The 16,424-nt window shown below is 34.7% G+C and overlaps 1 protein-coding gene across 2 annotated transcripts in view; it reads right to left on the bottom strand.

Annotated features, from left to right (window-relative positions):
* Positions 1–16,424, bottom strand: part of LOC106879350 (cadherin-87A) — a 125,124-nt gene that overhangs the window by 72,712 nt on the left and 35,988 nt on the right. For both annotated transcript variants that reach the window (XM_089347585.1, XM_089347584.1), the window contains exons 9-15: positions 14,222–14,335; positions 12,347–12,425; positions 9,712–9,830; positions 7,081–7,284; positions 5,922–6,077; positions 2,908–3,072; positions 1,021–1,097 (exon numbers count right to left, since the gene is read on the bottom strand). In XM_089347585.1, coding sequence (XP_089203711.1) covers positions 1,021–1,097; positions 2,908–3,072; positions 5,922–6,077; positions 7,081–7,284; positions 9,712–9,830; positions 12,347–12,425; positions 14,222–14,335 — 914 coding nt within the window. The remainder of the gene's footprint in view (positions 1–1,020; positions 1,098–2,907; positions 3,073–5,921; positions 6,078–7,080; positions 7,285–9,711; positions 9,831–12,346; positions 12,426–14,221; positions 14,336–16,424) is intronic.

Below are 16,424 nucleotides of genomic sequence, written 5' to 3'. Positions count from 1 at the left end.
TCTTTCTCTCTATCCCACTATAACTTTCTTTGCTTCCCCTATCTGTCTTTCTTCCACTCTCTACTATCTGTCGTTCCTTCCCTCTTCCCCTCACTCCTTTTGCTTCTTTCCCTCATCCTTTCTCTTGTCCCCCTTCTCCTCTGCCTCTGTTACTCACACAAGACTACTGACCATTTCTCTTGCCCCTATCTTTTCTGGACTAGACACTCTCTAGGTTGGATGTCATTTTTCTCAGCTCCCAACATTTTTCTTCTACTGTTTTCTTCTCTTCTAATTATTCTATTTCCCTGAAAAAATTTCTCCCCGACGTTACTCATTACAATTCATCTTGGCCCAACAGCCCTTAATGCTTGTCTTCGTTGATTGTTTACTCTGTACGTCCACTCTGTCATTGTTTGTTCGTTTGAAGCTCTAACTCTCCATTAATTTTATACTTTTAAAATTTCTGGATGCTGCTGTCTTATGAAGTTCCCTATATTGTTGTTAAAAGCATGAAATAGGAGTAATACACAGTCTGACAACTGATGAGAAGTTATCTTCTTTTGGTATTTTGTCCTGTACTTTTCTTTCGTGTGTTTACATATTTTTTACTCATTGGTGATGTCCTGTACACAATCTGTATTTTCATTTTATTTATATGTATATATACATATATATATATATAAGTTCAAAAAAACACAAAAAACAATAACAAAAAACAACAAAGTGAGGACGTGATACGGATAGTGTTATATATATATATATATATATATATATATACACACACATACACACACATACACACAATTACATAGACATATATATATGTGTGTATGTATATATATATATATATATATATATATATATATATATATAGATATATAGATATATAGATAGATAGATAGATAGATAGATAGATAGATAGATAGATAGATAGATACAGATGTATATATATATATATATATATATATATATATATATATACACACACATATACACATATAACATACACAATGCAATAGAAAAAAATAATGTACTCACAGCTGCTGGCCTATTCCTTTCAAAGAAACATAACGGATGCCATTTGTCCCAAAATCCCCTGAATCATCATCAACAGCCTTAAAAAGAAATAATAATAATAATAATGGTGGTGGTGGTGGTGGTGGTGGTGGTGGTGGTGGAGGAGGAGGAGGAGGTTTTCTTAATAATTTCTTCTGGTTTTGACTCTCATGACTTATCGTAACTAACTGGAAGTGTTGTCATGTACATTGTTTTGTCTTGGTATAAAAAGATGGGCTACAGCAAATATTCTGCTCAATACCACAGATTTGCTAGTCAGTTGTTTGACCTTAACCAGTTGAGCATGTCCATTAGTGGCTGACGATATGTGCATCTCTGCATGAGCAGAAGTAGTGGGGAAGCATCATAGCCATGTGTTGAGAGGAATTCTTTGGGGTTTGGATAATTCACCTTTGGAAACATAAGTGTTTCATTCAACATCTTCAAACAACCCTTATTCAAGGACCTTTTCAGCAGGATAGGCTACTCAACCTGAAGAAAATTCGGATCTTTTTTAAAACGGGGGCCACATTTTTCATTAACGAAACACTTTGAAACTTGGAACACTGGTAGAATGTGTCATATAAAACATCTTTTTCTCTTAGTCTTCTTAAAAAAAAAAAGAAATCCCTAAGTTATTCCATGTTAAAGTTGTCGTATTTCTGTAATTTCAACCAATCACTGACGTCCATTCAGCCGATATACATTAAGTGCCGACTACATAAACAAACGATTCTGAAACAATTCTATCGGTGATAGGGTTAGGGTTAGAGTTAGGGTTAGGGTAAAACAGCAAATTTAAAAAGAAAAAAGCAAATAAAACGAAGCTATGGTAATTAAATACGCTTTACACCGCTTAATCAGCCAAAGGAGTAAATGTAAACAACTGAATACTTGTCAGTGATTGGTTGAAATTATCGAAATAAGACAATTTTTTACATGAAATAAATTCGAATACAAAAATATTTTTCTGTTCTATAACACAAAATAGATAAGTATACGAAGTTTGAAAGTCTTTCGGTACCAAAAACACTACGTAAAACATTAATGAAAAATGTGGCCCCCGTTTTAAAAAAGATCCGAAAATTCTAACTGGGTCCCACCTGCAAGGTTATGTGCTGTTTATCTTGATATGAGATCACCATTTCGTGCACATATGGTTGTGATGCATGTGCCTGGTGTACCCTTATTTTATTTATATGTATATATATATATATATATATATATATATATATATATATATATATATGTATGTATGTATACACACACACACACGGTAGTCATGATGGGTATACTGGGCTTTGTATATTTTTCCCTAGTGTCACTTTGATGGCACGCATTGCTCTCTCACTCAATAATAATAATAATAATAATAATAATAATAATAATGATTATCATTGTTATCATCATCATCATTTTCATCACCACCATCACCACCATCATCATCACCATCAACATCAACAACAATAATAACAACAACAACAACAACAACTACAACGACAACAATAGGAACACAACAACAATCACAAATATAACATAAGTAGCAGCAACATCATCATCATCATCAACAATAGCAAGCCAGTGGATGTGCTCTTATGTAGTAGGTGAACTTGTCCTTTATGTCTGTCTGCCATACCAGATGACATCTTACATTGGAGTAACTCAAGCTGTGGACTGAACATAGATATTCAATTAACTATCTTTGTTAATGATCTTCTCATCAAAAGGAACTGGACAAAAATTCACTTGACAACAACGATGACAATGATGACAACAATTACAATGACAACAACAACTATAACAACAACAACAGTAGAACTTAAAATGTAAGCTTCAATTTTCCAACAATAACAGCAACAGCGTTCTTACATTTATGTTAATTATTTGCAGTCCAGGTGCAGCATTTTCTGAAATTTTCTCAATCAAAGGAGACTTGTCCACCCTTGGGGCATTGTCATTAACATCATCCACATAAATAGTGATGTATGTACTTCCTGAGTACATTTCTTTTGTGTTGATTTCTCGTGCAATTACCTGAAACAGTCAAAACAATTACTTAGGGAAACACGAGGTAATATAACAGAATAAAAATTATATTAGGATTGCGTATGCTATTTCAAAATTTGAAAGCATTTGCGTGTGTGGGGGGGGGGGGGAGGGCGTGCACATACATATGTAGATACATATGTATATATGTATGTATACGTGTGTGTCTGTGTGCATGTGTGCGTGTGTGCATGAGTGTATGTGTGTGTGTATATATATATATATATATATATATATATATATATATCCACCCATGCCAGCTTGGAAGGCGGATGTTAAACGATGATGATGATGATATATATATCAAGGGATGCTGAAAAGTTCCTGGCCTTAAGGGTATCATAAAAGGGTAGAGCTGTTACTTTTACAGAAGTGGTAGGACAACTATTTAGAAGATTTTCAAAAAATCATGATGGTATACAATATATCTTACTTCTTTTTTTTTTGCAAACTTAAGGCATGATGTCATCTTCTACTGGGGATTTTGGTAAAATTGAAGCATGGGCAATCATGAAGTTCCTGTTTTCGCAATGAAAAGGAGCAGCAGAAATCCCTGCCAAGATGAAGGAAGCCTTGAAGAATGGCTGCCTATCTTACTCCACAGTTAAAATTTGGGTGTCAAGGTTTCGGACTTGTCATTTTCAGGTCACAGATGAACCCCGGTCAGGACAGCCTACTTCCATGACCACAAAGAGCAAAGCCAACACTGTGCACGTCATGATTCTTGAGGACCACCAGATTTCGGCTAAAGTCATAGCTGGGACTCTAAAGATTTTCCACGAAAGAGCTGGCCACATCATCCACAACATTCCGGGCATGAGAAAGCTTTCCACAAAATGCAGATCAGAAGTGCATCAAAGTGATGACATCAAAGGTGATTTTGAACCAGCTTGCAATGGGAAAGGTAGAAAGGTAGATTTTATGGTGCATTTAGACACCATGGATGAAACTTGGCTTCATCATTATGATTCCCAGATTAAGTAGCAATCACTGGAGTGGCATCACCGTAGTTTGCCATACCCCAAGAAGTTTCAGACCCAGAAGTCTGCAGGAAAGATTCTGGTTTCAAGTGTTCTTGGACAAAGACAGAGTACTTCTCATAAAATACCTGCCAAAGGATCGCACCATTAACACAGAGTAGTACATGTCTGTTGAACAATCTGCATGAAGCTTTGAAGCAGAAACACCATGGAAAGCTGAGCCATAGAGTTCAGTTTTTGTAGTACAATGAACCAACACATACATGAAACTCTACAGAAAATACATGACTTTGGCTTCAAATTGGTAGCAAAAACCCACCTTACTCTCCTGATTTAGCCCCCTCTGACTATCACCTCTTTCCACAATTGAAGAAACAGCTCAAGAGAACAAAATTTCACTCCAATTCTGATTGGAGGCCAACCTTCTAAGTTCTTTTTGCAGGGCTTAGCAAAACTGAAGATCACTGCAATAAGTGTGTGAATCTGAAAGGGGAATATATTGATTAAAATTATAATGAACAGATCCTCCTGTATTTTCTTTTATCCAAAGCCAGGAGCTTTTCAGCACCCCCTCATTCACTAGGTAATATATTAGGTAGGCAGTATTTTAGGTCAACAGTGAATTAGGTAGGCAGAGAATTAAGGTAAGCAATGTATCAGGAAGATATTAGTAATGAAAGCAATGTATTAGCTAGATAATGTATTTATAATAAGGAGCATATTAAGTAGTGTTTGTATCATGTAGGCAATGTATTAGTGAATGTATAAAAATGTTCTTTATCAGCCATATAACTGATTTGGGGGTGTTTCATAGAATGCATGTATGTAGAAGCAGCTTCATCACATATACTGGAGATGTGATTAAATATGAGGCCTATTTGTGCCTTGTGGAAGGTCAGCAACTGATCAGGGTTACAGTAAACACCAATTTGAAACACAAAAGTGAAACAAGAACTCTCACAGGACTTAAATCATCTCCTTATTGCTTGTCAGATATTCCAGATTATATAATAGGGCAACTGCCATTATATTTTCTGAAATTAGGAAGCAATATAAATATTTTTTTCTCATTACTTTAATGGTACTATTTTAGCTCTGATACTACAGACATGTTGTAAGCATGTCCCAGGAAAAAATCACAAGACATTTTACGGGCAAAACCAACCAGGGGCAGACTGCAAACAAGATGGTTGGATAACATCCATGAGCTCAGTTGGTCTAACTTGTGGATCCATCCAGATTAATTGGAGATGGTCATTTCTGACACAATCCAATGGAAGGTGTGCCTGAGGACTCTGTCCCCACAATTGTCCAGGAATAAATGGATGAAGAAGATGGAATAAGATGATATTTTAGCTCTATCTGATGATTCCTTAGTCACTTAGCACTAGAAGTAGTAAGCTATTCCACTAATATGGAGCACAGCAAAGTGTCCCACTGTGGTTCAGTGTTAGCAACAAGAAAGAATTCTACCATTCAAATTTCTATGATTGGCATTAACATTAAATATCATAAGTGCTTATTTCTGAGAGAAAACAGCAAGCAACAGCCATATTAATGGTGCTTGAACCACTAATTTTCTGACAAGCAATGAACATATGGTTTGAGTCTCATCAATTGCTCTTTTCTATTTCAAATTGGTGTTCATAGTGTCTAATATTTCTTGTGGTTTTCATGTAACATCATCAGAGATTGTGAGGTCTGGTATTTATTAAGTTTATAAAGGTTTTAATTGTGGGTTTTTGTAGCAGAAAGGGTGTGTTTCTATAATGTGTTGTTGTCTTTATTAGTAAGCATTACAATATCAAGTTAGCTTGTGGATTCACAACCTGAGGTGATGAAGTCATTTATACATACCTGAAAGTTATAAACTCGCGGCCCCTTTTCATAATCAATATAGGAAGTGTTCTTCATCTTTAATCCAACAATTGACCTACTCTCTCCAAATTTAGGGTTTGCAGCAAAAATTTCATCAAATGTTTCCACCTGAAAGCTGTAGTTGGCAAACAACCTCTGTAATTAGAAAAAGATGTGGAGTTATTTCTGCTAATGTTTAAGCACAGATGACATGTTAAGGTAACAAGAAAAATGGAGAGATGATACAAGGATGAAAGACATACAAAAAAACAACGTGGTACAGTTAGTTTTGTAACTGAGTGAAGAACACAGGGGTTCATGCAACACATAAGGATGCAAGTATGGAACTGTAGTTAAGAAGTTTTATTTTTAGGTATGTGATATGGGGTTTCAGATTCAACTCCATTGCGCAGGATGTCAGACAAGATCCCTATGCTTGAGCTGACTAATGTTTTGCGAATGAAACTTGGTAGAGCAGAACTGAGCCCATTGTATGTTAATATGATTAATGGGTGTGTGTATGTGTGTGTGTGTGTGTGCGTCTGTGTGTGTGTGTGTGTGTGTGTGTGTGTGTGTGTGTGTGTGTCTGCGTCTGTGTGTGTCTGTGTGTGTGTGTCTGTGTCTCTGTGTGTGTGTGTCTGTCTGTGTGTGTGTGTGTATATGCATCTGTGTGTGTGTGTATGCATCTGTGTGTGTGTGTGTGTGTGTGTGTGTCTGTGTGTCTGTGTATTTGTGGGTATTATCATTGTAATTTTACATACTAGCAAAGGTTAGTTGAGTTCCATGGTCTGCATCACTTCTCATAGGGAGCTCCTGCTCTCATAGACTGGTTTTCATATGTGTCACTTGGTTTCTGTGACTGGTTACCCATCTCAGACGAATTCATATTTCAACAAAATTACATCAAGAGTTATTTCCCCTGCTTATCGTTTATGTAAATGTAACAAAGAAAAAAAAAACATTTTGTTTCACGAGTTCAAGCCATTCACCCAATCAGTATTTCTACCAAATTTGGTGAAAATCCGTTTAGTTGTTTTCCAGTAATTTTGCAAACACACAGACAAACAGACAGACAATCGACTACAATACCCTATTTTTTGCTTACACATACAGGGTTAAAATGAAAAAAAAACAATAACAGATAAAGTGGTTTACTCACAGAATCACTGTCAGTAACAGTCATCCATAATTGAGGAACAACAGTGTTGTCCAATATGTCCTCTGGTATTCTGGCTGTGTAGTTTGAACTAAACACTGGTTTATTGTCATTGATATCCAAAAGAGTGACCTGAATGGTAGTTGTTGCAGTTGTAGATGGTGTATCACCTAGTTCCAGTGGGTTCTCACTAATTATCTCGCGTACCTGATACAGACCATGAAAGACATTGTTTTAATTCATTTAAAGGTAAGTTTATAGATTTAGGTTTATAAATCTGTTTAGCAATGTTTTCAGTTGATAAATTGATTTGTTGCATCTACATTGTAGTAGTAAAGGACTCAATAAAAAGGAGCTTATTTTAAAATGTACTTATTCATAGGACAAGGACATTCACAAACTAAATAAAGTACTCAATACCTTAAGAAGAAGAGTTGAATATATTAATTTAGCTACTACTTCTTAAAGTATTGAATACTTCATATCATTTGTGAGTACCTTCCTTGTTCTTATGCACAAACACATCAAGGAAATATGTTCGTTGTTTTTTTTTCTTTTTTTAGTTGTTCAAACTGTTATGTTACACTTTGCACATAAACCAGACAATTGCATACAAAAAAACTAGTTGTTGTGTAGCTTAAGGTCAACCAGCTTTCAATTGAGCTCTAACCATGTCCACCTAACTGCACTGAGTCGACCACTAAAATCTACAGCTATAGAGTAGTCAAGAAGAGAGTCTTAGTGTGATGCCTGGATCAGCTAGAAATAGCTAATTTTCATTAACATCATCACACTATGCTCCATTAAAAGGAGAAGGGAAGGAAACAAGGAATAATGTGGTCCTGGACATACACTATGTTTGAATAAAAGATAATTTGGTTGTAGCTGGAACACCTTTGATCAGAGACCTGCTCAATCAGAGGTGAAATGGAGTTGAACAAAAACAAAAATAGAATTTTTGTGTGTGTATATATATATATATATGTATATATATATATATATATATATATATATATATATATATATATATATATATATATATATATATATATATATATATATATATATATATATATATGTATATATATATATGTATATATATATATATATATATATATATATATATATATATATATATATATATATATATATATATAATCTGAACCATGGGGAGTACATTGTTACACATAATTCACCACTGTCTGTTGGGTTGTGTCATGTGTGGTCATTATCTAAGCAAAGGTTTAGTATACCTGGAAGATATGTAGAGCACCGTTATTTGGTCTGTGGCAGTATTTAGCATTCAAAACCACGCCAGCTCTGTAATGGACAAAGGCCACAACGTAGGTGATTTTATCCCTTGTTTCAGCCAATTGTATTTCAGGTTCAGTAGTATGATCGCATGATTCAAATGGAAATTTCCACACAGTTTCCAGCCAAAACATAGCCATAAATGACAACACACAGAACAAGTAGCACAGAGGTCCAAGAGAACACAGAGGCTTTGTTCAGAGTTCTTACTCAGTCATGCTACTCAAACCCAATTGAAAAAGAATCACATTGCCTACTATAAACACAGGACATTCTAATCTCTTGCCACTTGCCAGCACAGATATATACCAATCTTACATCTTGCCAAACATACATAAACGCATTCTTTATATACAGCAATATAACATTTGGCAAGTAATCTTTGTAATGTCAATATGGAAATGAATATAATTCATTAAATTTCGTGGTTGGTTTTATGAGGGGAAATAACATGTGACCTGAACAAATATCCAACTCCCAGCTAACCAAAAGTTCATAGGTCTATTACCTATGGGTAATAAATCTCCTCAATCAAGAATTCATCTGAGGTTACACAATTGCAAGGAAAGGGACAATGACAACAACAACCACAACAATGACCACAGCAACTATGATAACCACTATAGTGACAAGTGTAAGTGGAATATATTTGGATTTTAGGGGTGAAAAAGAGGTCTGATCAATTTATACATTTACTTTGTTATAGCAATTTTATTTTACTACTGGATTGTTCCCTCTACCTCCATCTTCTTAGCCTTAACCATTCAACTGTAGAGAACAGTTACTATTTTACAGGTACTGAGAATGTAGTGAGAAAGAGTGTTGCATTAATTCTGTGAGCATTGCATGCTTTACACAGTTTACATACTATCATGTGACTCAATCCAATAATCACAACCTGTATAAGAAAAGTCAACTTGATTAAAACTGACTTGAGGTTAAACAACAACCAATAATAATATGCCATAGATTTGCCTTATCAGGATTATCCTGGGACTAAACAATAACTAGTACCAGCATGCCAGAGGTGTACTTGACCATGGTTGGCCTATATCTACACAGCAATAATATAGCTTGGAGACATTTTCATAAATATGTTTATAAAAATTTCTCAAAGATTTTATCTAAAGCAAAAAAGTCAATATAAAGGTGAGAAAACAGAAAACAAATATAAAAGTTAAAGAACATGGAATGTGATATTTTATGTTGGTAAGAAACCCTTATTGAAGTGATAGAGAAGTCAGAATGTTCTAAATTGTAATTAATGATGATGGTTCATTATGTAAACTAATTCATCTGAGTTTGTTGTTTTGGATTATTTACCTTTAAAGGTATGGTTATGGCGCTAAATTGTAGGTTGGGATCTTCATGATCTAGAGGCACCTTGTTGGTTATTGTTCCGTTCAATGGATCGATTCTGAAGTACTGATATGAATCTGAAACTAAATTCAAATAAATAAATTCACAATCTTTATCATCATCATCATCATCATCATCTTTACTGTTAGCCTTATTACTACTGCCATCACCATTGCCAACACATCATCATCACTATCATCACAACTATCACCATTGTTATTAGCCAAGCATGGCTTTGACCCACTGTTTCTTGTGCTCAACAGAATACCTATGGACTTTTTGCTTCATTTTCATGTATACTCCTCAGTGATCTACCAAACAGTCTAAGTCATACACAGATACATTTACTTATTTTACTGTTTTTCTTTAACAGTTGGGGGTTTGTTATAACAATGTATCTATCCCAGTATATCTGTCCTTCTCATGGTACCATAGATGTAGTTGGGAGAGCAGAAAACAGTAAAAGCATTTGGGTGGGGAGTCTGTGAGAGAGACCCTGAGGAGCATCCCAGCCAACAGCACTCCCCTCATTCGCTTTCTTTTCGCCTTGTTTGCTTAAAAGAGTAGGTTTTCTCCCATACAGCATGTTGCCAATCATTACAATTGGTTGTCATCTCTTTTGTAGGGTTCAGAATCTTGAGATCAATTTTCAAGGTTTCTCAAAAATAGGCAATCTTATACTCCCCTGTCATACCTTGGAGGATTATAATATACAGGTGAGGGATGAGGACCAAGCTCTGATGAACCTTTAACTGCATGCTTAATTCATCATTGTTAACTCTTACCTTGCTAACTACATCTACCCCTAACTTCCTTAGCACCCATCATATAACAGTGAGGAGCCCTATCAAAGGCCTTCTCCAGGACAACAAATACTAGATATAGAGATTCACTTTTAGCTAAGTACTTCTTTTGCAGCTGTCTCACTAGGTAGATAGTATCAGTGGTACCTTTTCTTGGTACAAAGCCAAACAGCATCTCATCTAGGCTAATCCTGTTTCTTATGGATTTGCTATAACTCTCTATGTAACTTTCATGATCTGGTCCAACAATTTACTACCTCTGTAGTTTCCTTTCCTTTGAGCATCTCCTTTGACTTTGTAATAGTTTTTAATCATGTTGCCATGTTAGTCATTGGGTACGGCACCTTCATATATTTAGTGATTGATATTTTAAGCATCTCAGTGACTGCTTCTGATGGTCCAGCTGCTTTCCCTGTTTTCATATCTTTTATCCCCCTTCTCCCCCATATACCATCCTACACCCAACTCATGAGGTCTGTTTGGAGTAGATTCTCACTCTTCCATGCATTCTCCATATTTATCAGCCCCTCATTATAACATTTCTATGCCACTTTCTTTGCAGCATCGGTAAGAGCAAGTGTGCTATTGTCATTGCATATCCACTTCTCCTCAAGGACATCTTGATTCCAAGCACAATGTCTAATTATTCTGAACACAAAGCAATTCTGATTCTCATACTACAGAACTTCTTTCTTTCCAATTCTCCCCTTGCACCTAGCTTTCCTTTTAGTTATTTGATATATTTCCTTGCTACCCACTTTTTTCAGTTAGCCCAAGCTCATCTTCTATCTTCACGTACACACACACAAGTGCATACACACACACAAGTGCATACACACACACAAGTGCATACACACACACAAGTGCATACACACACACAAGTGCATACACACACACAAGTGCATACACACACACAAGTGCATACACACACAAGTGCATACACACACACAAGTGCATACACAAACATAAAGAAACAGATAGACAGACAGATAGATATGTGTTTTCACTTTGGTGAAGTGTCTTTCATTATAGCCCCAAACCAACCAACGCTTTCAAAGTGAAATTGCAGGAAGCCTATCGTGTGTGTGTGTGTGTGTGTGTGTGCGCGCACATATGTGTGTATGTGAGAGTGAGAGAGAGAGAGAGAAAGAATGAGAGAGAAAGAGTGAGAGAGAAAGAGTGGGAGAGAAAGAGTGAGAGAGAAAGAGTGAGAGAGAAAGAGTGAGAGAGAAAGAGTGAGAGAGAAAGAGTGAGAGAGAAAGAGTGAGAGAGAAAGAGTGAGAGAGAAAGAGTGAGAGAGAAAGAGTGAGAGAGAAAGAGTGAGAGAGAAAGAGTGAGAGAGAAAGAGTGAGAGAGAAAGAGTGAGAGAGAAAGAGTGAGAGAGAAAGAGATTTGTGTGTGTGTGTGTGTGTGTGTGTGTGTGTGTGTGTGTGTGTGTGTGTGTGTGTGTGTGTGTGTGTGTGTGTGTACAAGAGCAATTGTCCATAGATGTTGATATTCCACAACTTGTCACCACTCGAATGAAACAGTGATGATGTTCACATTTGTTGTTGACTTTACATCTGGTTTCTCTGCACTTTCAAACGCCTGTGGAATAAAACATTCATTACTTGAAAAACAGATAAGGGTTAGTGACAGAAAGAACCCCCTCCATTAAATCCTACCTCATATAATCCCTGTCTAGCCAATTCTAACTAAGGAAAACAGAATTTAAATGAACAAGCAAATATAAATTTCATGGTAACATTCCACTGAAAGATTCTTGAGAGACTATAAAAAGGTTGATGCAAACAAACCATTGGAAATTTCATAGTATATTTTTCGTGGATTTGACATATCTCCATCTACAGCTTTAATATTTGTAATAAATGTTCCCTGAAAGAAAATGACAGCAATGTTATGAAAGTAAATAGATGTCAGTGAAAAAATTTAACTATAACAGATCATTAACAATTAAACTCATTAAGTATTTCAATGTCTGAGATGAGAAGTTCATAATTTTCCATACTATTGACTTTACCTTCAGTGTTAGCCAATCGGTAAAATTATAAACTATCAAGTATAAACTACAAAACTAACAACTAAGCACTTTATAGTGTAATTTGCACATATAACTTCAGCAACAATAACAATAGTCATGCAAAACTTCACACCGCAATACCAACCTTGAATAATACATCCACACCACAACACTTAGTAAACACCTTTATCAGATATTTCAAATGGAATAGCACAAGGATATGTTCTCTCAGCAATATTTTTCAACTTATATCTGCACAACAGTCCCACACCACCTCAAAAATATAAAACTCTGTGCACAAATGACAACACACTCCTAAGTTCTCAATATATTCAAGACAATGCTGTGGAACATTACTTAAGCCTTGTTTAAGTCACCTAGAAACCTGGTTCCACAACAACAGAGGTAAAGAAATGCCTACCGAATCCACCTACAACACTAAAGAACATGAGATACAACAAAGCATCACATCTAATGTATGTAATATTTAACAACACATACAGAAAACAGAAACACTGCAAGTTACATACAACTCCTTCACAACATTCATCATGACACACACATAGAAAACACAGTAAAGAAAGCAAGACAATGGGCAAACATCCTTAGAGCAACCACAGGTACCACATCTGGCCAGCAGAAAGAAATAAAAGCAGTTTATAAAGAATACATTAGATCCATCAAGGACTGTTGTACCTGTTTGAACCACAATAAACTGCAAAGTACTTGAAATAGTATACTATGCATCATCATATGCCCCAGGTTAACCTTAATCCAGAAGACCTATTATCAAAGACAGTCCAGCCATAACTGGTTTGTCATTTTAGGAGAAACAAAAACTTTATTGTCCAATGTATCCGTTCATTTTTTTTTTTTTTTAAACAGAATGTAATTTGAGGAATTTGACTGCTATTTCTAACATTTCAAGTGACCACATAGAGACTTCTTTGTTGTTGTTGTTGTTGTTGTTGTCTATTCTTCTACACCACACTCTCCCTATTGTTCTGTGTATTTTTTCATAGTCTCTATGTGGTCACTTGAAATGTTAGAAATAGCAGTCAAATTCCTCAAGTCACATTCTTCTGTTTTTAGAAAATGAACAGACATTAGACAATAAAGTTTTTGTTTCTCCTAAAATGACAAACCAGTTATTGCTTTGATCATAGGTCTCCTGGCATAAGGTTAACCTAAGGCTAAACAACAACTACCACTGCTACAAAACACACTGCCACTACAGCATACACTAATATAGCAACTCACAACTACCACATAACCACTACCATAACACACTGACACCACACCACACTACTACAACACTAAACTAATGCTGCACTATATTACTACTTCAACACAATACTATCACACCACACAACCATATTACACTAACATCACAATATACCACAACACACTAACATCACTATTACAACAAATACCACTACCACTTCACACTCCTACCACAACACAGCAATACTACAACACAAACTAATACCACAATACACTAATACCACATCATACTACTGCTTTATTGTGCTACTCTCATACACATCTACTGTGGTGGTATTGTGCCCATATCACAGTACCCCCACAACACACAACACTACCACTATGCACACAAACACCATAACATATATCTGTGAGGGCAGCTACTTACTATGTTATCCACTTCCTCCAATGACACAGAGAAAGCCGCCACAAAATATGGTGGAGAATCAGCAACATCCTCTACTTGTATTTCAACACTTTGTGTCTTGTTGTTTTTACCGTCCTTGAAAATAAAAGAGAGATACAGGAATCATAATTGTTTCTAAGTTGACTTTGTCAGTGACACAATCACCAATTCCATCATTATATTCTCCATTGCTAATTTAATGCCAACTTAGATGTGGCATCAGATGAAATGTCTTGTAGTATCTGTTCTTGCCCTTTATGTCATGAGTTCAAACCCCACTGAGGTCAACTTTACTTTTCATCTATTCCAGTTAGTCGGCACCAATATGACAAACCAATGAAAGAACTTTTACATGGTCACAAAACCCATTAGAAATAGCTGTGAAAAATCGCTGCTTAAACTGCTTGATATGGTGGTTGAAATCACAATCTCAATATCATAAACAAGGAAAACATATCATTCAACTACTACCATAGTTGAATAATATTCTTAAGGCTGCAATTTACTTACATGCAGCATCTTTCAGAGCTTGCTTGTCGCTAATTCAGTTCTTAACCAAATGGAAAACTGTTAACATTTTTGAAGAAGATTGGTCCCTAGCTACATTTTCACATTAAAAAATTGAGATTTGATCCAGTAGAAAAAAGTTTACATCAAAATTTGTTGCAACATTATAGGAGAGTAAGTATCACCACCAATCATTTATTTTAGCTTCGATGATAGAAGAAAACATGAAGAATTTCATAGTTTTGGTTCCATGCAACAATAATTTGTATCAAAAAAGTTGTGAGGTAAAATATCATGAAAAAATATAAGGCAAAAGATTGGATTTAAGTATAATTAACATTTTTTATCTTAAAAACAAACTATATTTTAATTAAGCTTAAATAAAAGAGTTCAATTCGAGGAATTTTATGGTATCAATCTCATGCAATGAAGTTTTAAAAGAAAAAAGTTATAAGCATTTGTTTCTCAAATTTGAGAGTGATAATATAGTTCTATAGTTTTTTATGAATATAGTTTGATAAGGAGACTTTTAATATATCACCAGCGTCATGAGGTAAGGAAAAAGTTATCAACAACACTGCTAATTGACATATTTGACACATTATTAATTAGCATAATAGCATAGCCTGGAAAAAACATGGATTACATGAGAAAATGCAAACAAGAGAAATAATATTCTTAAGATTATAAACCTGGAAAATTACAGGGCAAGTTATTACACTTGGAAAAGTTCAGGACAAATCATTACATCTGGTAAAGTACAGAAGAAAATTTTTACTTAAAATATTGCAGCTAAGGATAAAATTTGAATATTAAAAATTATTTGATTTTAATTTACAAAGTAACATAATTAAAAAAGGTACTGTCATTTTGTTAAAATATTGACACACTAGAATACTTAAAAAATGAGAGCCAGAAGTGCCAATATAGCTAAAGTTTATGCAAAGTAGTATAGTATATATGGTAGGCAAATTCACTATGTAAAAAATAGGCATTGGGTCAAAACTAAAAATGTGAAGACTTGGCAATAACTCAAGCAAATTTTACTGTGAATTTGCTGTTATAGGTAGATTTTACTGTAATATAACTAATTTTTGTATTATTCTATTTATTGTACTAACTAATTATGTACTACTATTATTCTTCACAACCTATTTTCAAATTTCTAATTATTAATTAATAATAAAAAAAAGAATTTTTTTAAAGTGCAAAAAATATTTTGAGTTATTTTTTATTTTAATAGAAGTAATAACTTGTTATAAAATTTTTAGTTTTAATAAATGCTAATATTTTCTAAATCTAACTATTTTATTTGAAATTTTATCCTTAGCTGCAATATTTTAAGTAAAAATTTTCTTCTGTACTTTACCAGATGTAATAATTTGTCCTGAACTTTTCCAAGTGTAATAACTTGTCCTGTAATTTTCCAGGTTCATAATTTTAAGAATATCATTTCTCTTGCTCGCATTTTTCCATGTAATTGTGTAATGTAGCACTGGATATCCTAAGAAGATAGAATAGTTAGGTTTAGAATGCTTTTGATTAGCAGGTGGTTAAATTAAGGTTGACCTGGGACTAAACAACAAGAACAAATCACCTTTACAAAAGTGTTTGGATTTAAATTGAAATTTCTTTAGAATATGAATACAACATGAATGATATAACTTATAATTTCACA

The sequence above is a fragment of the Octopus bimaculoides genome, chromosome 2 (assembly GCF_046866305.1).
Source record: "Octopus bimaculoides isolate indiv1 chromosome 2, ASM4686630v1, whole genome shotgun sequence".
NCBI classification, from domain to species: Eukaryota; Metazoa; Mollusca; class Cephalopoda; order Octopoda; family Octopodidae; genus Octopus; species Octopus bimaculoides.
Note: the sequence above shows the minus strand (reverse complement) of the source record. Positions and strands in the feature narration are given on the sequence as shown.